At 45.8% G+C, this 23,151-nt stretch overlaps 1 protein-coding gene across 4 annotated transcripts; it reads left to right on the top strand.

Annotated features, from left to right (window-relative positions):
• The first annotated feature begins 2,880 nt into the window (after positions 1 to 2,880).
• On the top strand, positions 2,881 to 17,364 carry ING4 (inhibitor of growth family member 4). Of its 4 annotated transcripts, XR_012054646.1 has the most exons (9): positions 2,881 to 3,094; positions 14,198 to 14,269; positions 14,465 to 14,631; positions 14,843 to 14,957; positions 15,279 to 15,387; positions 15,698 to 15,845; positions 16,229 to 16,290; positions 16,495 to 16,669; positions 16,763 to 17,364. XR_012054646.1 is itself a non-coding variant. In XM_072925983.1 (8 exons), exons 1-8 carry the CDS (start codon positions 2,896 to 2,898, stop codon positions 16,532 to 16,534), a joined length of 909 nt encoding a protein of 302 aa, XP_072782084.1. In that variant the 5' UTR covers positions 2,881 to 2,895; the 3' UTR covers positions 16,535 to 17,364. The 4 variants fall into 4 exon arrangements, 3 of the variants coding, with proteins under 3 accessions (XP_072782084.1, XP_002196952.5, XP_030123070.1); XM_072925983.1 differs by having other exon boundaries at positions 15,701 to 15,845; positions 16,495 to 17,364; XM_002196916.6 differs by having other exon boundaries at positions 16,495 to 17,364.
• The last annotated feature ends 5,787 nt before the right edge of the window (positions 17,365 to 23,151 follow it).

The following is a 23,151-nucleotide window of genomic DNA, read 5'->3' as shown; positions in this document are numbered from 1 at the left end:
AAATTTGTGTGCATGGTTTCTTGTTTCTGTATAGTAGAACACCAAAGTACTAGAGAGATGTAGTAACTTGGTCCAACAAACATTTCGATTTCATGTAGTGTCTGTGTAATGAATGGAAAAAAACTGCAAGAAAAGAAATCGTGACACCAAAGAACTAGAGTCTACGCCTAGTTTTGCTGCTGAAGTAGGGTATGTTTTTGAAACATGGACACAGTTATAATTTGTGGCCTTTGGCATCCTCTTTCATTTGTAAAGCTAATTAACCTCCTTGGGGCCAAGTGCTGCAGATCAATCATTTGTCGTTTGTGAGAACAAAGTGTGGGTACCTCTCAAGTTTCCTGAAGACAGGAAATTGAAAGTTCAGAGACCTCTGAACTGAGAGTGTTAAAAGAGTGAGAAGAGCTGAATGTACCTCAACAGCAAAAAGGTAACTGAACAAGGCTCAGGAGTTAGAGCTGTCCTGCTGGGTTCTGCATGAGGATCCCTCTCAAGCACTGTCCTTCACCTCACAGTCCATGGACAGCATTTAAGAAGTCTATAAGGTAACTGAAATCTGGAGGCTTGAATTTGGTATGCAGATGTTTACATTTCCAAGGGAAAACACACAGGCATCTGTAGATCAATAAAGGTTCAGAACCACTCCTGCAGACTGCTTCCATAGGCAGTGCAGCTTTCCTGTGGGAGATGCTGAGGCCTGGGCAGCACTGCTCATCCTGCAGGTCAGCTGTGGAGCCAGGAGCTACCTACAGGATTAACTGCAGGATGGAGCTGTAGCAGCAACCTGGGGTGAGGGGGAGGAGTGTGATAACCACAGGGGTTAGTTAGCCTGTGAGCCTTAGTTCCTACAGCACTTGCCAAAGGATCAGCATGTGAGGCTGGGTGAGGGTTAGACATAAATTTGTCTGGGTCTCTAGAGCTCATTTCAGCTGGGAAAGCACCTTCCTGCACAATCATCACACCCATGCTCGGACTTCAGCGTGCAGAAGCGTTTAAAAAAATGTTCCTCCTCTCGACAAATAACTACCATGCTGACACTTCCTCTGCGGGTGAGGATGCTTCTGGAGCCCTGAGCGATGCAAACCCTTTCTTTGCCTTTGTAAAGAAAGCAAAAATAACAAGCTGTCCGGGACTCAGAGCTCAGGAACTAGTTGTTGCTGGAATGGTAGAATTTCTACTGCTGTGAGACCACACAGGCACACAAAACTGCCTCTACCCTTTATTTTGCAAACTTACAGTGTCAGTTCATGCAGTTAGAAACCCATTTGTACACTTTACTGAGATTTGCCATTTAGATTTTAGGCAAGTGCCTCTTCTTTGCCCTATCATTTGTGGCAAGAAGTCCAGAGGGAAATTGTATTTCTGGCATCTTCCCTAGCCTTGGCTTGGAGGATAAGATGGGGTTCCCAGGTGGTCTCTTAAACAAATAAGAGATGTCTGAGAATGTTTGATTTTTCACATCAGCTCCATTCAGCTTGGTAGCCCATGCAGGATGTGTTTGGGAGATTCTGGTTTAGAACTGGTATAGGGAGCAGATTTTTTTTTTTTTTTAATGTAACAGCCACATCCTTCCCCTTAAGAGTATAAGGCAATTTATATGAGAATTTTGAAGGACTTTAAAGAGGCTTAACAATAATGTTCAGCTAACTGAAGCTAGCTGCTCCACATGGGAACTGAAAAGACTAAGAAATGTGTTTTGAATAATTAAAAATATGTCATAAATAACTTAAATGACTGTAGGAAGAGGAATGGAAAGCTCCATCATCAGAACACAGAGGATCTCTGAATTAACCCAGTAGTTTAACAGCAAGATGGTTCATAGTTCAAACAGCTGCAGTTCCTTTATGTAACAGCTCCTCAGTCTTGCAGTGCAGGCTCCTCAAAGACTTAATCCAAGTATATCCATATATAAAGGTAAAGGCATGGTGTCTTGGAAGATCTTTGGGAGGAAAAGAGAGAAGAATAAATCTGACCACTTCTCCTTGTGGCCAGAACCTGGGAGCATTCAGTGCTGGGCAATGGCTGTCATTACACAGACTGTCAGGAAAAAACAGGATGGTGTAGGTGGGTAGGCAGGAGAAAGGTGGATAAAATGTATTTACCAAACCTAGTGTCTCCTAAACTGTATAGGATGCTAAACGATTGCTGACCTCTTGGAAAAAACCTAAGTATCAACAGAAGTAAGATAATTCTGTCCCAGTTCCTCCATAAACGCATGTGACTTCACAGCACCGCACCCTGCAAAGAACGGCTGGGGAAGGGCTCCTCAGTTCCGCAGCACCTTGGGCTCTAAAGCTTCAGGTGGCTCGTGGTGCATGGTCACGGCAGTGGTCCTGGCATGACGGAGAGAAAGAGCAGGGTCACAGGTTTAACGGGATGGCCTTTGTGAGCCTCTTGGAAGCGTTATGTGGCAGCGGGCCTGTCGCAGCAGAGACCATCCAGCTCCGCTCATGGCACAGCAGCAGCTGCTCGGCACTGGTGCACTACGATGGAAAACCACAGTGACAAGTCAACAGCGCTGCCCAGATCACGGAACGGGCCCGGCTGAGGGAGCGCGGCGTGTCACTGCTGCAGCCTCCCTCTCAAGCGGGGTCATTCATCCCGGAGCGCAGGCACAGGACTGCCTCCAGACGCTTCTGGAGTGTCTCCAGTGAGGGAGAGCCACAGGTTCTCTGGGCAGCCTGTCCCAGTGCCCAGCCACCCGCACAGGAACAAGTTCTTCCTCATGCTCAGGTGGAACTTGTGTGCATCAGTTTCTGTCCTAGTGCTTGGCCCCACCAAGGAGAGTTTCACATTCTCCTTTCAGGTACTTATACACGTGGATGGGGTTCCCTCTGGGTCGCCTGAGCCTCTCGGGCTGGACAGGCGCAGCTCCCTCGGGCTTTTCCCGCAGAAGCGATGCCCCAGCGCCCCGGTCAGCCCCGCAGAGCCCGAAATGGCGGCGGGAGCGGGGCGGAAGCGCCGGGGCGGGCGGGCGGAAGCGGCTTCGCGGCCAGGCAGCGCCGCTTCCGGGCCCGCGCGCGTGCGCCTCCCGGCGGAAGCGGCGGAGTGCGGGCGAAGATGGCGGCGGGGATGTACCTGGAGCACTACCTGGACAGTAAGAGCCGCCGGGCGGGGCCCAGGCCGCCGCCGAGCCGGCCCGGGGGCACGCACGGGCCGAGGGGCGGGGCCGAGCGCTGCCCAGGGCGCCCGCGGGCTCTCCCCGCCCCTCGGGCGCAGCCCGGTCCCCGCGCCGTGCCGAGAGGCCCCGGCCGCGGGGCAAAGCTCGGCTGCGGCTGCGGCGGGAGCCCGGAGCCCGCGGCTGCTTTGTCCCCTGAGAAAGGAGCCCGGTGCAGCTCCAGCCGCCTCGCGGGAGCGGGGCCTTGGCTGTCAGCGGTTCCAGGGATAGACCTCGAGCCACAGATAACTTTTGGATCTGTGGGGCGGTAGTTTTGTTAGCTTTCTACGGTGTCAGTGTACAAATGCAGCCCCGCTTTTCTGGCCGAAGAGGAGCTCTGTAAATGCTAATGGAGTTGGCAACGTTATCAGAGCCCTCCTATGATACCTCTTATTTTACCATCCTGCCTTAAGGTGCTTAAAACTTCGTCAAACTCTGACCTTTGGGGATGAGACTTTCAGTGCATGTTGTACCCACGTGTTCTTAAAATAGCCGAGCAGATCCATCGGAGTTGTTTCTCAATGAATGGGCTAATGAGTTAAGATTGAATAACCTGTTATTTGAGGAATGCTGTTCTCACATTTTCCTGCTGATCTGGTGTTGGCACTATAGACGGGAGGATGTTCACGGGATGGTGTGTTTAAAGCTGGGCGGTTCTGGCAATGTGTCTTCTGCTTCACTGTACCCAGCCAGTTAAATCTCGCACTGTCTGCTTGCATATGCATGGGAAAAAATGGAGTTTGGCTCTTCAGGTGTCCTGTTACACCGGGTTTCTTCCAGCAGAGAAATGATATGGTGCTGATATGGACACAGGGTGTCTCGTTCCTTGCATCTTCAGTGTTCCTTTTGTCTTTAAGAAAGGAAATGTCTCTAAAGATGTTCAAGAACTATAACAAATTTCAGTGAAAGCTGAAAAGAAGCTGCAGTTGTGAACAGGCAAGGATCTATGAGGTGCAAGGAAGGAGGCAAAAGCCAGGAAGAAGAGTTGAATGAAGAGGCCGGCTGGAGAGGAGCAAAGATTTGTGTTCTTGTGCAGTTCTCACTCTGCTGTAGAAGGCTGCAGTTGACTGAGGTTCCTCAGCTGGGAGGACAAGGGTTGGGAATGAGGGGAAAGAAGCAGATGAACAAGGAGTAAGTGCACAGGGGGGTGCAGGGCTTTCCTGCTGCCAGGGCAGGGGGTGTATTTTGGGTAAGAGCTGCAGAGCAGAGATAAAGCAGCAAAAGCCTGGGGTCTGCAGGTGGTGAGCAGAGACGAGCAGGATGAGCTCTGAGTGTGGAGAGGTACTGTAGGTACACAGTTGGAAAGAAGGGAAGGTTGGTGGGTGGAGAATACTCCTGCCAAACACCTCTGGATCATGTCATCACAGTCAATTAAAATCAGCCATCCTGGGAGCTTCTCTTCCTCTCTTACACAGGCATGCAGAGGAAATGCCAAAGTCTTCTCTCTCAGCTGAGATTTGTGGTCCTGCAATTGGATTAGAGATTCTTGTCCTGTTGAAGGTGGACATTAATACAGGAGAGTTACTGTTATTGTTGAGGTGTCTTGCTAAAAAAATATAATGAAAATGATTTGCACAGTCTAAAAGTCCTTAAAAGTATCTGGTTACAAGGAGTTTAGGAAAAACAAAACATTCCTTGTTCTGATGGTTTAGCCTTTTTTACTTACAATTAGATCTCTAAGGCCTTTTTCAGTTTTGTCTGGTGCAACATGACTTGCTGTTATTAGCTAGTCATAAGACACTCTCTGTGGTTATTCTAGATTCCTTTCAGGAAAGCATATATGTATTGTGATACTTGGCATCAAAGTGCACCCACCACAGTCTTCAGGAAGTTAGGCTGCTGATAGGTAATAGCATATATTTCTAATTACCCATATTGTTCTGCTCTAAGCCTGCTCTCCTCTCCTGGCCTTCTGCCTGAACCCTGACTGTGAAAATCCATACAGCATTTTAGACACAAGTCTTCTTCTTGATGCTAACTGACTGACAGCATTCAGTTTCCTTCTTGCTGCTTCCCTTTTTTCCCCACATTATTTCAGTATTTTAAAAACATTCTGTTCTGTTTTAAAATAGTTCACTTATATCCTAAAACTTCCTGAATTTTGATAGAAATAAATAGTCCAGAACTTTTGGTCATCTCCTATAAAAAGTGTCTAATTCTTAATTTACATATGTGCCTTGAAACTGAATTCTTTTAGTAGTATAGTGCTCTTGCAGACACAGTTTTCAGTTGAATGTCTTTTATCTTCCCACAGAAATTCTCTTTCCTATGGTTGTCTGTCTGGATCTGCTCAGGGAATGAATGAGGAATGTGGGATGAAAGAGGGCAGTTATTTGTAGGACCTCTTCATATCTTTGAATAAAGAAGGTTTGTGAGGAATTAGTGAAAACTGTAGGAAGAAAAAAGGTGGCCTCCTGTTTGAAGCAACTGAACATCACTCTGACAAAGTGAGTTTGGTGGGGGTTTTTTTATGTCGTGAGTCCCACTTTGTACAGGTTTTCCTTGCTTGGATTGTGCTTCCCTCAGATTAAGAGTGGAAATTTTTAGTCAGAGGAGCAGATGTGCAGAATGCTTATAGCTGCAGCTGGAGTCTGCCTTGGACAGATAATTCTGAGAAATCATGCTGTGAAGCATTTTTGCACATTTCGAGAGGAGGGTTTGTAATTAGCTGGCCTTCTTGGCTTTAATCTCTTGGCCTCAGTAAATCTCTTGGCCTTCATTCTGTTGGTGAGGGAAATGGGCCACTCCACTGCAGCATTGAGAAAACACTTTATTGTCACAATAGTAAACACCTTGAAAAGCTCATTACAAAGTCAGATTTCAGATTGAGCTCTGGGTATGAGCATGTGACTCTACTGAGCAGAGAGAATAAAATAAAACTTTGAATCAGTGCTCAGTCACTGGGAATGAGAAACACCGTGTATGAAACATCATGTGAGTAGGTAATTAAAAACTGTATTAAAAACTGCATGAGCAGTCTGACAAAGTCAGGCATACAGCCCCAATTGGCTTCAGTTCATATATTTTGAGCCCTCTACTTTAGATATCTAAAATTCTTTTCCATGATTTTTCTGTGGACTAGCCAAGTTAAGAAGAGTTAGGAAAAATTATTTAGAAGCTTCTTAGGTCGGGTATTTCAGCAGCTTTCAAGTCCTTCCTGTAAATTGAAACTGGGTTTAGACCTAGGATTAGGCATGCCCTTTTCCTTGGCTTTAAGCTGTTAATTACAAAGCAGATCTGTCTGAAATCTGTTATGCTCTTGGCAGATGCTTTTGCAGCAGAAAAATACAAGTATTCCTTCTGTAATGAGCATCCTGACAGAGAAACTCCATATCTTGTTCTACTCTGATCACCTTCATTCCTTCATCCTACCTATTGAGCCAAAGGACTCAGGGAATGGGAGAAGAGGAGTGTGTCTTGTTCCACTTTTCTTTTTCTCCAGTGGCTGAATTTAAACATAAGAAGATTTCCATGTCTTCAAATATTGTCCTCTTCCTGGTTTCTAAACCATTCTATGCCTGGTTTTGAGGGGAGAAAGCAAGATAAAAAACTGCTTTTCCTCAAGCAGTAACGGAGTGCAGCTTTAGTAAGGGGAAACCTGTGGGTGCAAAGGAGTTAGAGATGTAGAAAGGAGTGGAAGAAGAAGGAGGAAGAAAACAGTGTTTTGTGATTAAAAGATAGAATGTACATAAAGACTCATGAGAAGAATTTGTGCTTGCTCAAGCTTGAGTTACTGTGTTTGGCTCAGTGTTGGCCCTCGTATAAGGTTGGAAGTATTGCTGTGGAGGCTTTGAGGGGCAGAAAGGGATAATGTGATTCATACAGGTTTTCTAGAAGGTGAGATGCAAACCCTGAGTTTTCTTTGTGTTTGGAAGTTTAAAGTTTTCGTTTGTGAAAGACGTTGAAGCACACAGAAAATAGTCCCCAATCAAGTCTCTGTTTATATGTGAACCTGCCATGAGTGTAGGGATTGTCTTTATAGTAGAGGGAGCTGCTGTGCAACCACCTGTGTTTTCTGCCATCAGTGCTTCCCTGTTCACCCTCCTAATGGGTGCCAGAATAAAGTACATGTACTTTGTGACAACACATGAATAATCTTTTACAGCAACATACCAAGGTGTGTACCTCCCCTCAACAACAAGAACTGTTTCTGTCTTCCCTAAGGAACTAAAGCCAGCATTTCATCTAAACTAGACCTCAGCATTTGGGAGAGTCATGAGCAGCAAGAGCAGCAGGTAACCTTGGTGGGCTGGAGTGGCAGAAGGATGTCACAGGCCAGGCTGCTCAGATGGCTGTGTTATATTACTTCTGGTGCCTTGGAGGCCACCAGGCAGGAGCTGTTCAGGAGCAGGCACTGGGACATGTCTACCTCTGTGCAGGGAGTGATGGAGATGACAGGCTTAGGTGAGGAGGCCTCAGCTGGTAAGTTAACTTGGTGCTATGTAGTTGGGTTTTTCCCTTTTTTTTATGTTGGTTAGGGAGACATCGAGTTTCCTTTGCTCCTTCTGTTTGCATTTGTCAGTAGGCACATAGAGATGCACCAGTTCTGGGCTTCCAGTTGCTGCTAGAAGACTTAAGCCAGCATAAGCACAGAGCAATAGAAGCAGTACATGTCCTCATGGAAGTCATCTTTCTCCTACAACTGGCATGGGATTGTCCTTTCATTCCTTGATAACATTAGCAATAAAATAGGATTTTTCTTTCAGAATGGCTACATCTGCCTGGATTTTCTTCTGTATGGATTCATCAGATTAGAGTGTGATGAGTATCACCCTAAAGCTCTTAGAGGACATGGGTGTGATGTTGGAAATTGCTGTAGGCAAGCCCTTGTTTCCTTCCCAGACCTGGCTATGTTCCAATTTCCCCAACAGTTCTTTTATCTCTTGCATTCCCTACTTCATTACTCTTATCCCCTCCCCAATGTAGCATGCAGCCGTACCCCTGTCCCTGCCTCTACTGTTTCTCACATCATTCTTCAGAAATGTGAGTGTCTTAATAAATCATTTCTCTATTTGTCACTGTCCTAGCGTAGTGAAAGATGCCTTTCACCTTACAGAGATTTTGGATTAGTTATACCTGTGATGCACCACACATGATCTATGGAAAATTACAAAAGATTTCATGCAGGGGAGAGAATTTGGTGATTCATAGGCATCATTTGTTTCTGTGTGAAAGCTACTGGCACAGCCCACACTGAGCTGATACATTTAATGACCAATTCATTTAGAATTGGTTTTGTTGTTGGCTGATATTTTTATTGGAGCTGCTTTACATGGCAAAGCAGGCTGTGTTTTCTCTAGTTCTTCACTTACCCAACTGCAAATCTGATGTCATTGTTTTGGCAAACAGCCCTGTGGTCTCCTTGATGGTTGTCCCTGCCTTTGGAGGTCTGTGGCAGGCTGGAAATGCCAGGAATGTTGTGGGTCTCATTCATTGTGTCAGTCTTCCAAGCCCTCCTAGCTTTTCAAATCATGGTTGATCTTTAGCAATAAAGATCCCTTTTCTGACACTTACCAACATTCCCTGCTATCTTGCCTGTGGCTGCTGTAGCATTGAGCTACTCTAGTAAGACAACAAAAAGAGCCCTCCCTTCCTAAGAAATGGGCCCCCACTTTGGGGGAGTATTGGGTTTCCATGGCTGACTGTCACTGTCACTGCTGACTGTGCCCATTTCTTTGGGCAGTGTCTGAAGCAGATGTGCTTGGGTGGACTGGTGTGCAGTGCATTGGCCCAGAGCTTGGAATATGTGATATGGCTGCAGAATTCCTGTCTGGCTGTAGCTAAATCAGTCTGCCATGCACCTAAGCACCCTCTTTGTAAAACTGTAGGTAGGGTTGTCCCTTACCAAGGTGTTGTGAGGATAATGGTACAGGTTAGAATGTTTTATTGCAGCAGGGCTGAGCTGTCTCTGAATAGAGGGAAAAGGATATATTGTGCTCAAGCATCAATTTCAATAAAGGTGTTAGTGTAAAAGTTTCAATAAATACCTGTGTAGGAAGGTGATTGACTACTTGAGAACGCAGGACAGTGTAGAAGCAGTAGTTTAAAAGGGTGATACACTCTGAAAGGAGGGATATAAAAGACACCCTGCCCCTAATGAGGGAGCAAGGAAGCTCCTGAAGATAGCTGCAAGACAGTTGTCCTGCAGTGTACTTCAAGTGCTGCAAAATTATGAGAACCGTGGAATACCAAAAAGCCCAGTGTGCTTCCCCAGCAAGATCCCAGCCAGTTTGCAGTCCCGTGGGGTAAAGAACTTACCCTGTCATTGTGGCAGTCCATGGCACAAGCAGGATTTTTTTTAATTGCCTTCAGCAATGTGGTGTCTAAAGTGTTTGCTGAAATCTAAGCTGTTCAATAAAGCAACTGTGGTTATGTTCCAAAATGTCTTTTCCCATTTTTTAATAAAATTTAAACATGCATCTAAACATGGTGGGTGAACAGATGTCTTGGGAAAGGTACTGTGTGTTTGGATGGTCCCTGGTGCTATTGATGTGTTTTTAGGACTTTGGGCAGCACAAATCCATTGTTTGGCACAGCACAGGCGTGCTGCGGAGGATTGAAGTACAATTGAAGTTACCAGGCTGTGTAGGCCTGCTCTCTGCATTTGTGTGTCACAGTTAACATCTGAGTTAAGCAGCTGAAGTTTAAATATCAGTTGCCTGCACCTGACAGCCCACGTGTGTTTCTAAAAAGAAGTAAATAAAATAATAATTATTGGAGAGGGAAAAAAGTGGTGTTGGATTCTGTCTTCTGGAGAGAGAGTGTGTGGTTCCTAAGGGAGAAGACAGCATGGTTATGGATGTGTGTGGAAGAATGAACAAGGGAAAGAATGACAAGGAAAGAGGAGAATAAAAGAGATGAAAGAAGAATGGGCTTAGTGAAGGGATAACATTTGAAGGGAGAAAAGATGAAGGTAGGTAGAGAGATTTTAGCTTATGATCGGAAATGAAAACAAGGTAAGAAAAGAAAGGCATGCAAAAAATTCACTGATAGAGCTGCACCAGTGATTTTTGGGATGATCATACAATGAAAGGAATCAGTAGGGCTGCACCAGACTTCTGTATGGATCTGTGCAATGAGTCCATGAGGAAAAGCATTGCCAGCAGGTCGAGACAGGGATCCTGCCCATCTACTCAGCCCTGGTGAGGCTCCTCTGGGGTGCAATGTCCAGTTCTCAGCTCCTCAGTCCAAGAGAGACATGGAGCTCCTGGAGCCTGTCCAGCAGAGGGGAACGAGGATGATTTGGAGACTAGAGCATCTCTCTTGTGTGGAAAGGCTGAGGAAGCTGGGCCTGTTTAGCCTTTAGAAGAGATGGCTGAGAGGGGGCTCACCAGTGCCACAAGTATCTGCAGGGAGGGTGCTGAGGTGGATCCAGGCTCTTCTCCGTGGTGCCAAGCACTAGGGCACGGGGCACTGGGCAGAAACTGATGAACAGGAAGCTCCACCTGAGTATGAGGAAGAACTTCTTTACTATGTGGGTGACCAAGCACTAGAAGGGATTCCCCCATTCAGGTTGTGGTGCCTCCCTCTCTGCAGATATTCCAGAACTGTCTGGAGGCAGTCCTGTGCCATGTGCACTGGGATGACCCTGCTTGAGCAAGGAAGTTGGACCAGATGACCCACTGTGGTCCCTTCCAGGCTTACCCATTCTGTGATTCTGTGACACAGTTGCATTAATGCCAGCCCGTGCTTTGGGCCAAGCTGCTGGCCTTGCTAGCACTTTCTTCCTTGTACATTTTCACCATCCTCCTGTTCCTCTCCTGCTGCTGTGCCATTTGTATGGAAAGAGGGCTTTGCTTTTCCTTTTTTTCCTGTCAGTCCTATCATCACTCTTCTCTAGTGATCAAAGATGCCTCTAGGGTGTTCTTTCTTTACAATTATCAGTTTCATAATCTGGGAATTACGTGGGTATTTTATGATAGATAGTATTAGTCATGATAATTTTAGGTGAATCTTACTAAGATGAAAAAGAAAAATTAATTGTAGAGGAAAAAAAAGGAGAAAAGCAGGAGGAAATGAAATTACTTAAATAACATGAATGATTTTAGAAATAGTGAGGAAAAGTGTGGTGGTAGGAATGAGGAAATGGAGGCTCAAATCTAATTTTTTTTTTAATGGCACTCAGAGAGTGATAATGTCTGGTAACCAGCACTGCACAGGTCAAGCAATTTCAGCAGGTGTTCTGGCCCCTCTGATAAATTCTGTGATGCAGAGAATCACTTCTGTTTAAGGCTATGCAAGAGCTTTGGAATTAAACTGCAGATAGTAGAAAACATCCCCACAGCTAGATTAAGTTATGTACCATACAAATAGTTTGTTGCTCAGTTATAACTTGCTTATCTGCAGCTTTATCTTGTTATGCTTTTTGTTATTGCCAGACTCTCTGGATCATAATTTGTAATGGTCTGCTCAGCTTCCTTCCATGTTCAGTTGAACAGATAAAGTATCTTTGTATTATAAAGTTCTGATTATAAAGTCACTGTACTGTCACTTGTTTCATTTTCTCCGTTTATTGACGAAGCAGTGGCAGAACATTTGTCCAGTAATAGATTTGCAGAGTGAAATGTTTTGCTGTGGTTTTAGGAAATCATTTTGTTGGTTTTAGCAGGGAAGGAATTCAGCTGACAGGGGTTTGTCTCATCAGCTCAGCCAGAGCCAGAGGCAGGTGACGGCTCTCCCCACACTGCAAGAGCCACCAGGAGGCTGGGAACAAAGAGGGGAGCCACTGCTCTGGCTGAGGGGAGCAGGCTCTGGGGAGAGAGGGGCTCTCAAGGGCGAGGGGCATAGGCTGAGCAGACAAGGCTGAACAGACAAGACAGACAGATACTGTCCAGACAAGGGCATGTGCTAGCATCAGTGATGGCTGTAAAAACTAGAGCACAGTTCCTTTCAGGTTGTGTAGCCGAATCAAACTGCTCGAGTTTTTCCTGGTGCAAGAATATCACTGTGAAATGTGACCCTAACCTCGTGTGGGGGTGTTCTGCCCACACAGTAGCATCCTACTGGTTTTTGTGCTGGCTCAGGAGCTTGCTCTATCTAAAGGTTTCTAGCCCTGCTGAGGGAAAGCTGACAGTACCTGGTGGAATTTGTGCTTTTACCATCTGTCCTTTTCAGAAGAGAAAAAGATATTACATTAATCTTTTCTAAAAACCACAAAGTCCAGAATTTAGAAGCTGTGATCTTCCAGGATTAATAAACTCAATATAAATTTGACATATTGTGTGCAGTGCAGGAAGAGCTTCTGTTTTCCTCTAGAGGATACCTGTCTTGTCTTCTGCAGCGGGTGCTTTGGAGAGGAATGAAAAGCAGCGTGCTGCAGTATGACCCATGTTTCATTTGCTGTATAAATTGAAAGGTTTAGAGTTGATGAGGCTGGGGATTGCAGGAGGGGAAAAGGCATGGTCTCTAGATTCCCAAGCTGAATTTCATCCCTGCCATAAGCTCCCTCTATAAGCAATAATAATTTTCAGCATTGTGTCCCCGTCGTGTTCTAAGATTCTTTTTCGAACCGTAGGGATGTAATCCATAGTCAGCTGCTTAAACCTTGTGTGAAGTTTGTCATGCTGAACAAACACGGAAGTATCAAATTCAGGATGTGTCTACAGACTTAATTTTGCCACTTAATAATTTTTCAGAATTTGAATTTGTGCTGCTAACTGTCCTTCAATGCAGTGTATGTGCTGTGGATGATGTACCTGGGTACTCAAGGACAGCTACTATCTGAGCATTTCTCAGGTTACTAAATCAGAAATGGCAGCAGAAATCAGTTGAAGCAGCAGCTTGATTGTTCCTAAGGATTCTGTATGTAACTTCTTATGATGTTGTTTGGGCAAAAATCTAAGTAAAAGGAACAACTTGTGCTCAGCAAAGCCCACACTTGGTTTTACTTCTTACAGGAATTATTTTCATGTCCTGTTATGTAGTACTTGTTAAAACTTGTTAAAACCTTCCTCTTGCATACAGAATCCTTCCTCTCAACTGGTTGTTCTTCAGAGAAGTGGAAAAGCATTAATTGCTGTAGAAATACGTGCAGAGAAAGTAGAGATTGCTGCCTGGACTGATGTGTTGGACAGCTTTGGTCATGGCAGACACACCTCCAGTTGCACTCCATGTGAGCTGCAGAGCGAGTTCAGGAAGCTCAGACATGCTTCTGTTGTTTTTTTGAAGAGCTTTCCCCAACACCTTCTTTTTTAAACTTTCAAGAGAGATTTATTATTTTTATTAGGTATAAAGGTGACAGTAATCAGGCTTAGACTTCAGGTTAATGCAGTGACACTAGATCTCATTTTAATTAGGCAGGCATGGAAAAATGAGAATTGTTTTTACCAGCTTTGCCAGTTGAGCATCTGGTGATGCCTGGGGGCTGAGTAGCATAGTGCATTGAAAATTAATTGACTATCAACTTCACATTGCTCATTCAGAGCCCTACAAATGTTTATTATGCACAATGTGTGGCATCCTTCCAGGTGTTGGACACACCACACTGAGATGACAGTGCAGAAGGCACAACAAGTTACACGTCACGAGGGGTTAAGACTGCTCTCTGTTCCCCATCCCATCTCAGACTTGATCTTTGCTCTGCCCAAAGTGTCTGCTGTCCCCTGTATGTTAAATGAATGCATTAAACAGACTCACCTTCCAGTGAACTAGCATTTGATCAGCTTAATTTTTACATCCTTGTGTAGAAACAACTAAATGGCTTTATTTACCAGCTGTTGTGGTGTTTTTTTCGTTACTGAGTGGAATTTTCAGATGGAGACATTGTATTATAATGACTGACACTCATTACAGATTTTGGGTTTCTGCTTTCTTAGTGTGGACCTTTCTGCATGGCAGCAGTTTTCTGCTAACTAATATGTATTCTAGAACTATGCTTCTGCATTAAATATATCACATTTTTATAGTCTGTCTCCTTTGGGGCCAGCAACAAATGGAAGCAGGCGGATGTGCACCAGGGGGGTGTGTTTTATTGGTTAGCTTTGTTCCTGCCTTGGCATCGTGGACAAGAACCTGATTTCTCCATGTATTCTCCTTTCTCTGCAGGTATTGAGAACCTGCCATTTGAATTACAGAGAAACTTCCAGCTCATGCGAGATCTGGATCAGAGGACAGAAGGTGAGGATCAGGGATGGTTTTGTTGCCAAGACAAGGAGTTTGTAGCTTGACCAACTTTGCTTTGCTTTGCCTTTGTCATGGGGATCTCCAGGCAGGGGAGGAGGCCTGGAGCTGCTCCAGTCATTCAGTCTCTCCTGATGGAGGGCACTTGTGGTGTGTGTGGTGTTTTTGTATTTAATGTTTCATTTCTTTCAGACCTCAAGTCAGAGATTGATAAGTTGGCCACGGAGTATATCAGCAATGCACGGACTTTGTCTTCAGAGGAAAAGCTGGGGCTTCTCAAGCAAATCCAGGAGGCCTATGGAAAGTGCAAGGAATTTGGGGACGACAAGGTTCAGCTGGCTATGCAGACCTACGAGATGGTATGAAGGGAAGTGTCTCGTGCTTACCATGTGAACACCCAAATTAAAGTCATCCATCTCGGAAGGCCCTCATCTCTCATTTTTAGGCCATGCCCACTCTCGCTCTTCAGCTCTTCAGTGCAAGTCCCTGCCCCTTTGTCCCCTCTTTGTCCTCTCTGTGCCTGCCTGGGCTGTGTCCTGTGGTAACCCCTGGCCACTGCTGTCTTTGCAGGTGGATAAGCACATCCGGCGGCTGGACACAGACCTCGCTCGCTTTGAAGCAGACCTGAAGGAGAAGCAGATAGAGTCGAGTGACTATGACAGTTCTTCCAGCAAGGGCAAGAAGAGTGAGTACCACCACTGGGCTGCAGATTGATTCAGGAGGCAGCCAAGTGACTGTGGAAGTGGTGGGGATGAAGGCAGGTACTGGAGTGGTGCAGATCAAAGACTGTTGCGCTGGAGTCTGAAGGACAGGTAAAAAGATGGTGGCCTGGGCTGCTCTTGTGTCAGCGTATACAAGGCCGTGAGATAAAAGAAGATGGGGTGCACGGCCCAAAGCCAATATACATTCCAAAGCAGGAGTGTATTTTAGTGCTGCAGAGGTTGTCACTGTCAGGCGTCTGTTCTGGTGGGGTGACAGATGCAACACCTTTTTCTCTTCTTACCAGAGGGCCGAGCCCAGAAAGAGAAAAAAGCTGCCCGCGCTCGCTCTAAAGGGAAAAACTCTGATGAGGAAGCACCAAAAACTGCCCAAAAGAAATTGAAGCTCGTCCGCACGTAAGTGTTTAAGGGACTTGAGGGAATGAGAAGAGCACTAGAAATCAGAGCAAGGCAGGCCTAGCCAGGCTTTCCTGAGATCCCCAGACTGGAACTGTGTGTCCTCTGACCCTTCTTGGGAAGCAAGAGGAAGGAAACTTCTTTATTCTTTCAGGGGAGTGTGGGTTGATGGGGAAAACAGGTCCCCTTGGGTGTATGTACTTAAACAAGAGAAGTATCTGTCTCTGGCAAGCAAGGACACTTGTCTTGGGACATATGAAGGTACGCAGAGCCAGTTACTTTCCTGACTTACTTTATTCCTGTCCTGCAGTAGCACAGAGTATGGGATGCCTTCTGTCACCTTTGGAAATGTGCACCCCTCGGATGTACTGGATATGCCCGTGGACCCCAATGAGCCCACTTACTGCCTCTGCCACCAGGTCTCCTATGGGGAGATGATTGGCTGTGACAACCCAGATGTAAGAGCCTGCACATGGTGGAAATGGGGGGGAACAGAGTGGAGTCTTGCATGGAAAGTCTTGTCCTGCTCAGGTGGGCCCTGGGACAGCAAGTAGTGACAAGGAGAGGGCTTACCTCAGGTCGTTGGGATGGGCAGAGGTGTGGCTGGCAATGACCTCTGAAGTGCCTCTCTCTTCAGGGTATTCCTTAAAATGTTTTCTTGTCCCTAAACTTAGCAAGGGAGAGGGGGAATTCTCCTTGCTAACGGTGTGTAGGTTGGGTATGAGTATTCAATCCTTGATCAATGCTAGGGATTTCAGCATTTGTGGTTAAATGCTGGGAAAAGCAACAATTTCAAAAGGAAGCTTACTTCTCTTTAACTGGCTGCTCTTCATCCCAACAGTGTTCCATTGAATGGTTTCATTTTGCCTGTGTGGGTCTGACAACAAAACCAAGAGGAAAATGGTGAGTGAAGCAACTTGGGGGGCCATTTGACCTTTGGAAAGCAGAGGTCCTTGGTGGCAGGGGGAAAAGTACTACATATACACAATTAAAAGGAAAATTTGAATTAAGGCTTTGTCAGGGACCTTGGAAAAGGTCTTTTGGGACCATGCACTTCAGAATCATGTCATGCCCTAAATGTTGGCTTTGTACTTCCTTTTCTAACAGGTTCTGCCCTCGCTGTTCCCAGGAGAGGAAGAAGAAATAAATTCACATGAGACCTCAGTACTGCTGCAGGAGCTCTCTTCCCCCTGCCAGGGCCTCGTCCCAGTTCCCCCAGCCCTTGGGGCCTTGGCTGAAGGGAAGTCTTGCCCTGTTTGTGGTTTGGGCCATCCCTGGAATGGTGTGTACCCTCACAGTGGTTCCTGTGTGTTCTGTATCCCCGGTTGCTTCTGAGTCCTTAAGGGAGGCCCTCTCTGTGTACTATTCCAAACAGGTCTCTGAACCTCAAAGGGAATGAATGAGGGCACCAGGGTAGCCACCAGATTCACAGGGATTCAGGTAGCCCCCTGATTTTCCTTGGCTTTCCTTCAGCCTCCTCAGAGTTCATTGCCTGTTCTCTGCTTAGAGAACAAGGCTATGGGATGGGGGAAGGAAAGGAGGTAAGTCTTCAGCATTTTAGATCATTCATTTTCCTGGATCTTTTTCAGGAGAGAGGGAGTAACCAGGCTACTTCTTAATCTAGTGGGCTGGTTGAGAGACTGAAAACCTGATGTGCTCCCTGTCTTTAACCATTCCACTGCTGGCATTGGGCAGCCTCTTTTTTCTGGGGAGAGGAGGAGGCAGAGGGATGTTTAGAGCTAGCTTTGTCTCTCTTATTCCTGGGGTAAACCTGCTGGTTTGGGAAGCACACTGTGTGAAGGTGGAAGAATTTCTGACCACGTGGGGAGAAACGGCTTGGTCCAGTCTGTCTTCCAGCTTCAAAATTCTGCCTTCCTCTAGTGTAGCGGTGCTTCTCCGTGACGTTGATGGTGGGAAGTTGGGGGATTCAGATCCCACTTGTATAATACAGAATTCAATAAAATTCATTGAAACCAATGCTCTGCTTGCCTTGATGTCACCTCCGAAATAAAACTGCAGCAATTGGTCTCTGTAGTTTCTCTTTCTCTCTTAGCTCCGCGTTTATTGTAAATGGTGAATGTGGTACAGCTTTTTCATGTAGCAATCCTGTCACTAAAAGGTGACATTTTGCATAAGTCAGGCTTGAAAATGCACCTACTGTACTTGCAGAAAGCTACTGAGCTTTCTGGTGGGTGTGAAAATCATCTATCCCTCATGCAGTCATGCCCTCACAAGAAGGTGAACATTTATTCCCACAATTGTTTGATCATTTACTTCATCAGTTGCCTTCTCTTAAATGAGGAGTGGAGGTGGCAAAGGCCAACCCTCACTGTCTGTTGGGCAGCACAGCTGAGAAGCCATCAGGATAAGACACATGCCCCCAAGAAGGTGGACAAGTTTTCCAGACATGCTGATAGCTTGCTTCCCAGAAGATCGCAATCACCTTATTGCCAGAAACTCTGGCTGCTGTTACTAACATAACATTAGGCTCCAAAACAAGTCCTGAAGATCTGCATTCTGAAGGTCTGTAGTGTGTGCAGATAACTGTGAGGAGATGGCCCATACTGGAGCTCCTCTTTATCAATTCCATTGGCACAGCCTGGTCACTGACAAACCGAGTTGTCTTCCTCCTTGTGGTCTGCTCACCAGCAAGGTTTAAGCCTTTCCCCTGAAACATGGAACGTTTTCCTCACCCAAAGTACTTGTATGAGGATCCATGGAGGATTTTGCTGATTTAGTTACGAAGCCAAAGCTCTGCTCGGGTTCAGAGGACTGTGGGTTAAGATCAGTGCTACTCTCACCTTGTCATTGCACGGGGATCCCGGCAGCCCTCAGCTCAGAAGCTGGTGGTGTTTTCTGTTCGAGTTAGCACTGTGCCAGTCTTTGCTTGTGCCTCAAGAAGGGATGTTCATTCTGTTTTTCTGTTCATCCTGCACAGAAAAAGGTGAGTTCTTCCCCAGGCTGTGGCTTATATGGTTTGTGGTACCCCTGCCACAGTCTGAATCTCCATCCCCAGACTGCATTACACCACTTCCTGGGGCTTCCTTTCTTAAACAGAGGTGAAGCCAGTTCTGGAAGATGTTGGCTGTGTCTCTGGTATGGTTTTAGTAACAGGGAGACTCTGCCATGATCCAGTGGGTGAGCAGGCTGTGGCAGGAGAGCTCATCTCTTTAGCTGGGGGTTACTCAGACAGCCACTGGTGCTCAGCTGACAGAAGAAATAGTGGATGTGGCCTGAACTGGAAAATGGGCTTTGGGCAGGGGGCAGGGACAATTGCTCCAAGCAGCTTGGTTTTGATGGATAGGACATGGGATTTAATGGCCAGCATTAGCAGCAAGCTCTCTAGGAGCTGTGGCCAGGTGTTTGAAGCACTAGCCAGCAGCAAGGAGCATTCCAGGGGCTTCTGCTGCCACTGAGGGAATGCTCTGATTTGCACAATGAGACAACTTGGACCAAAATTTGGATAGAACCTGGGCATTTTTAAGTGGCTTGCAAGTATAAATGCAAATGAAAGCACATTAAAAGCTAACCTTGGAAGAGAGGGAATAAGGGCAATAGCTGTGCAATATTTAATCACCAGAGGAGGAAAAGAACCAGTAGAAGCTAGAAAATACAAAGTACAAAAATGAAGCCAGTGGGAACAAAGCCTATAAGTGACAAGGCTGGAAACATGAGCAGCTTTTTTTAGAATGCCTTTTGTTTTTGATATAATTGAACATGGCACTTGTCCATTACTGACTGCAGATAGCAGAATTGTTTGTAATGAGAGGAGGGGAAGTGTTCTGTAAATATTTATTCTGTGTTGGTGCTGGTGTCATATGGGGATGGTGTACTTCCTAGGCAAACAGTAAAGAAGGGTTTTAAATGGCACCTCTTGGGGCAAAGACTTTTTTGATCATCAGTCCTCAATAAATGTTGTTTGTCTTCCTGTGAAAGTCACCCAGAGGCATCTGTGGGTTGATCTCTGTCAGACTCTGGACTGCTTAGGAAAAGCTATGAGGCTGGAAAAGAGCCAGCTCTCTTCTGGTCCTTAATGATGTCAAGAAGGCTGCCACAACAGCCCAGATGTGAAATACTGGAACAGCGGGGAAGTAAATTGCTTCTCCCTAAAACAAGCAAGAAATCCAGGTCAACAAAATAAAATCAGTTTGATGGGAAGTTGCCCAAAAATCTGTTAAAAATAACTTGATTTTTTTTTTTAAGATACTTGTTAATAGTTACCTGGATCACTGTAGTGGTAATGGGATCTGAGAAGTTTTCTTCTCCTAGAATTGAAGTGCTTAAAGTAGGGATATACTCAGTTAAAGTAATCATGAACTCTGTTACAGAACTGGCTAGCTTGCAGATTTCCTGGAACAGCTGTCAGTGCAACATAAATACTTTCTAAAATGGTGCTGGAGAAATTGCCCTTTTAGAGTGATTGGAAATATCCTAGTTGATGAGTGAAGTCAAGTCTGAGTTTCAGGAGGCTGGAGCTATAGAGTGTGACAAGAGGGAAGAAATTTGCAGCCTTGTTAAGCCCATTTATTAATAATAATTGGTCCTGCACACAAATGACCAATTTATCTTGCCCAGTTTGATTGCCCCATCTGTGGGCATCTTTCCTGAGTGGTTGGGCAAATGTGCTGACGAGGATGTTCAGCAAAGTATTCCCCTTTCCAAGGAGCAGATGTGCTCCTCAGGCTCCTATCCCTCAGGCTCTGCCACCACCACGTCCATGGCATGATGTGCATGGAAGCCATCCCAGCCACGACTGTCACCTTCCACCAGTGGGGCCACCTTCCTCTCCTGCTTGTGAATAAACTCACCCCACAGCTCAGCAACACTCAGCCTCTCTTTAAGCACTCTTAAGGTATTACTCACCTAACCACCACTCAGAGCTGTGTGGTGGACACTCTCTCACCGTCACATATATTCAATTCAAACGTTGCCCAAATCAGCCCAGAGGTCTCAAGCTGGCAGTGGAAGACATTCCCAAGGGACAGTTTGCTCATACAGACTGAAAATAAGCCCATCTCCTCCCCGACCTGCCTGGTTTGAAGAATTCTGAGCTGTTCTGCTTTTTATAATCAACCACAGCCCTACTTTCTCCCTGCCAATGTGAAGACATTGACAGCCTGAGTGGCCTGATCTGCTCTGAAGATCTGGCTGTAGGCAAGGGAGACTGCAGCACTGAAAGAGTTAAAGACTAATAGAAGGAAATTAAATGTCCTACCTTTCTTTCCAAAGACAACTGAAGGAAGTTTCTCCAACTCTGCTTCCTATTAGTTACAGTATCAGAAGAAATAAAGCTGTTTTTATCCAGTAAAATGAATTTCATTTATAAAAATAGTCAAACATCTTGATTAATTTATGCTAATTTATGTTTATTTTTCTGAATACATAAAAGAAACTAGGAGTGTTAGTTTTAAAAAACCACATTTGTTCCCAAGGCTTAAGGACAGGCAAAGCTGTGACAAACACCAAGCTCCTACATCTTGGTGTGACAGAAATGTTCAGCAAGGTGTCCACCCCAGTCTGTTTTTGCAGGTGTGCAATTTCATTTCTGTGGGTTGGGTTGCTGCCACTGAAGAAACAACTCATTCAAAACTGAAACCCCAGCTGGGAGTAGGAAATGAATTATTTTTTACACATTGACAACAAGCAAGGAAAAGAAGTGTGAGACCTTGACATTTCCTCATTCTGAAAGCCTGAATGATGCAGTCACTGGAAGAACCCATTTACTCACCACAGAAAGGCTGAGGCGGGAAGAAGCCTCTCTGGAGCTTTGTAGTCCAAGTCCCTGCTCACATTAGGGATAAAATTGTGGTTGGATCAGCTTGTTCTTGCATGAAACAAACCTGCCTAAAAAGGCTACAGCAGTTTGTTCAAGCAGGCTTTTATGTACCCACTCCATTTTAGTTTGTATTAATAATTCAAGAAACCATTTTTAAATGCTGTTTTTGCAATCAATTAAATATTCCATTTTCTAAATGTCAAGTAAAAAATGCTTCATTCACTATTTCCTAACAAAATAAAGTATTCAAATTAAGTATTGGAATTAATGCACGTTATAACTCTGCGGTGCTTGTACAAATGTGAATAGATTAACATATCTACCAGGTTAAAAAGAGTGCCAATTTTAATGTAAAGTCTATATTTATCAGCATATTCACATAGGTCTCAGCCAATGACAGTAAACCCACTGAAATAAAGTACAAATGCAGAATGAAGATGATTTAACCTGTGAATACAGTCAGCAATTCAGAGAATTTTGGTTTGAATCAGAACACTCCCAGGTGCTTTTGTCTGTGCAGATGGGCATCTGTGCCCTGCTCTGCATGGGCTGGCACCTACAGCCCGTCCCACAGGGTGGAGGCGTCCAGCACTGGGATCCTGGAGCAGTGTTTGGAAGAGTTAGTGCTGAGCAGGAAGGGGCTCTTTGCTTGTGTGATGGCTCTGGGGCCTCTTGGCAGGGCTGTCCCCTCTGCTGAGAGGCTCCTCAGGACTCTCCAGCTCCTTGTGTGAACAGATGAGTGTCCCCTTCTCTACCCGCTCCTTTAGGCGTGTGTTTTGGGGAATGGTGGTATCACACCTTCCTTTGGTGCACTGCAAGGAATGCAGCCAACCTGGCCTGTCTCAGGGCTCTGTCAACCCCTTCCTGAGACCACCCCAAAATCAGCACAAGCTCATGGCCTCCTCCCTAAGCAGCCTGCTGTTTAATTTCTAGCAACACACATCCAGCTGGGTTTGGAAGCATTCTTATATCATCTCTGCTCACATTTCAAATTATTTAAGACACATGCTTTCTGGGGATGCTGCTTGACAAGCCACTGGAATTCACACCTAATCTTTGTGGCCTCCATCTTTATGGGGTTTTCAGCTGACCAGACATCCTCTCCCTGCCCCAAACCCCCCAGTTTAACTCACTGTGCTGACACAAGGTCTGTGAGCCACGGTCCTGGAGTTTCCAAGAGGTTTTCAGTCACTGCTGCTGCTGGTGGTGTTTGTGGTGGAACATGCAGCATGGAAAATGCTGAGAAATAGGCAAAGTATTTGAGACAACAACAAGGAAGAGGAGCTCATCTGCTAAAGAATGGTCCCTCACAAACCAGACGGGCTCTTACAAAGCTCAGGGTTGACATGCAAATGGATAGCAACATGGAAAACATCACTCCAGCAAGTTCTTGTCCCGCTGTTACAGCTCCCTGCTGCTGGCTCAGGCACTCTGTAGGCCTGGGGGTTACAGCTGTGTCCCTCAGCCTGCTGGGTCCCAGCTGGCCCAGGAACACTGGCTGCAGGAAACTCCGTTGTGTGGCAACCCTGAAAACAAGGGTGCAAATCTGCTTCACTGCAAAAATTACATGGCTTGTAATGCGTCATTGAGGGTGCAGCCTTAAAGGTGCTGAGTGAACACTCAGAAATCAGAAAATACTGGAATTAGCAACACCCCCGTGCTCCACATCGCTGACAACTATAATTGCTTGATGCAGCAGTAGGGAGTAGACTTCCCCCAGCCTGCAGCATTGATGCATCATGTACAAGTTACTGCTCCTCCCCTCCTCTTCCCTCCCCCAGAGATGACTTTGGTTTCGCAAAGACTTGAAATGCAGGTGCCCCACAGCCAGCTGGCACACACCTCATCAAACAGCACAGCAGTGCCTCCTGCTCTCACAGCCTCCCAACCCTGCTGGGTGCATGCCAAGACTCACTGGCTTCTGTAGAGTCCACTTGTGGACTTTGAGTTTTCTGAAGCATTCTGACAGCCTGAACCAAGTCCAGGAC

The sequence above is a fragment of the Taeniopygia guttata genome, chromosome 1 (genome assembly GCF_048771995.1).
Source record: "Taeniopygia guttata chromosome 1, bTaeGut7.mat, whole genome shotgun sequence".
In the NCBI taxonomy this organism is placed as follows: Eukaryota; Metazoa; Chordata; class Aves; order Passeriformes; family Estrildidae; genus Taeniopygia; species Taeniopygia guttata.
Note: the sequence above shows the minus strand (reverse complement) of the source record. Positions and strands in the feature narration are given on the sequence as shown.

Coding starts and splice junctions, on each gene's coding strand:
- ING4 (XM_002196916.6), top strand. CDS start 2,896: ATGCCCCAGCGCCCCGGTCAGCCCCGCAGAGCCCGAAATGGCGGCGGG. Junction 14,958..15,278: donor TTCCAGCAAGGGCAAGAAGA/GTGAGTACCACC, acceptor TCTTCTTACCAG/AGGGCCGAGCCCAGAAAGAG. Junction 15,388..15,697: donor AAATTGAAGCTCGTCCGCAC/GTAAGTGTTTAA, acceptor CCTGTCCTGCAG/TAGCACAGAGTATGGGATGC.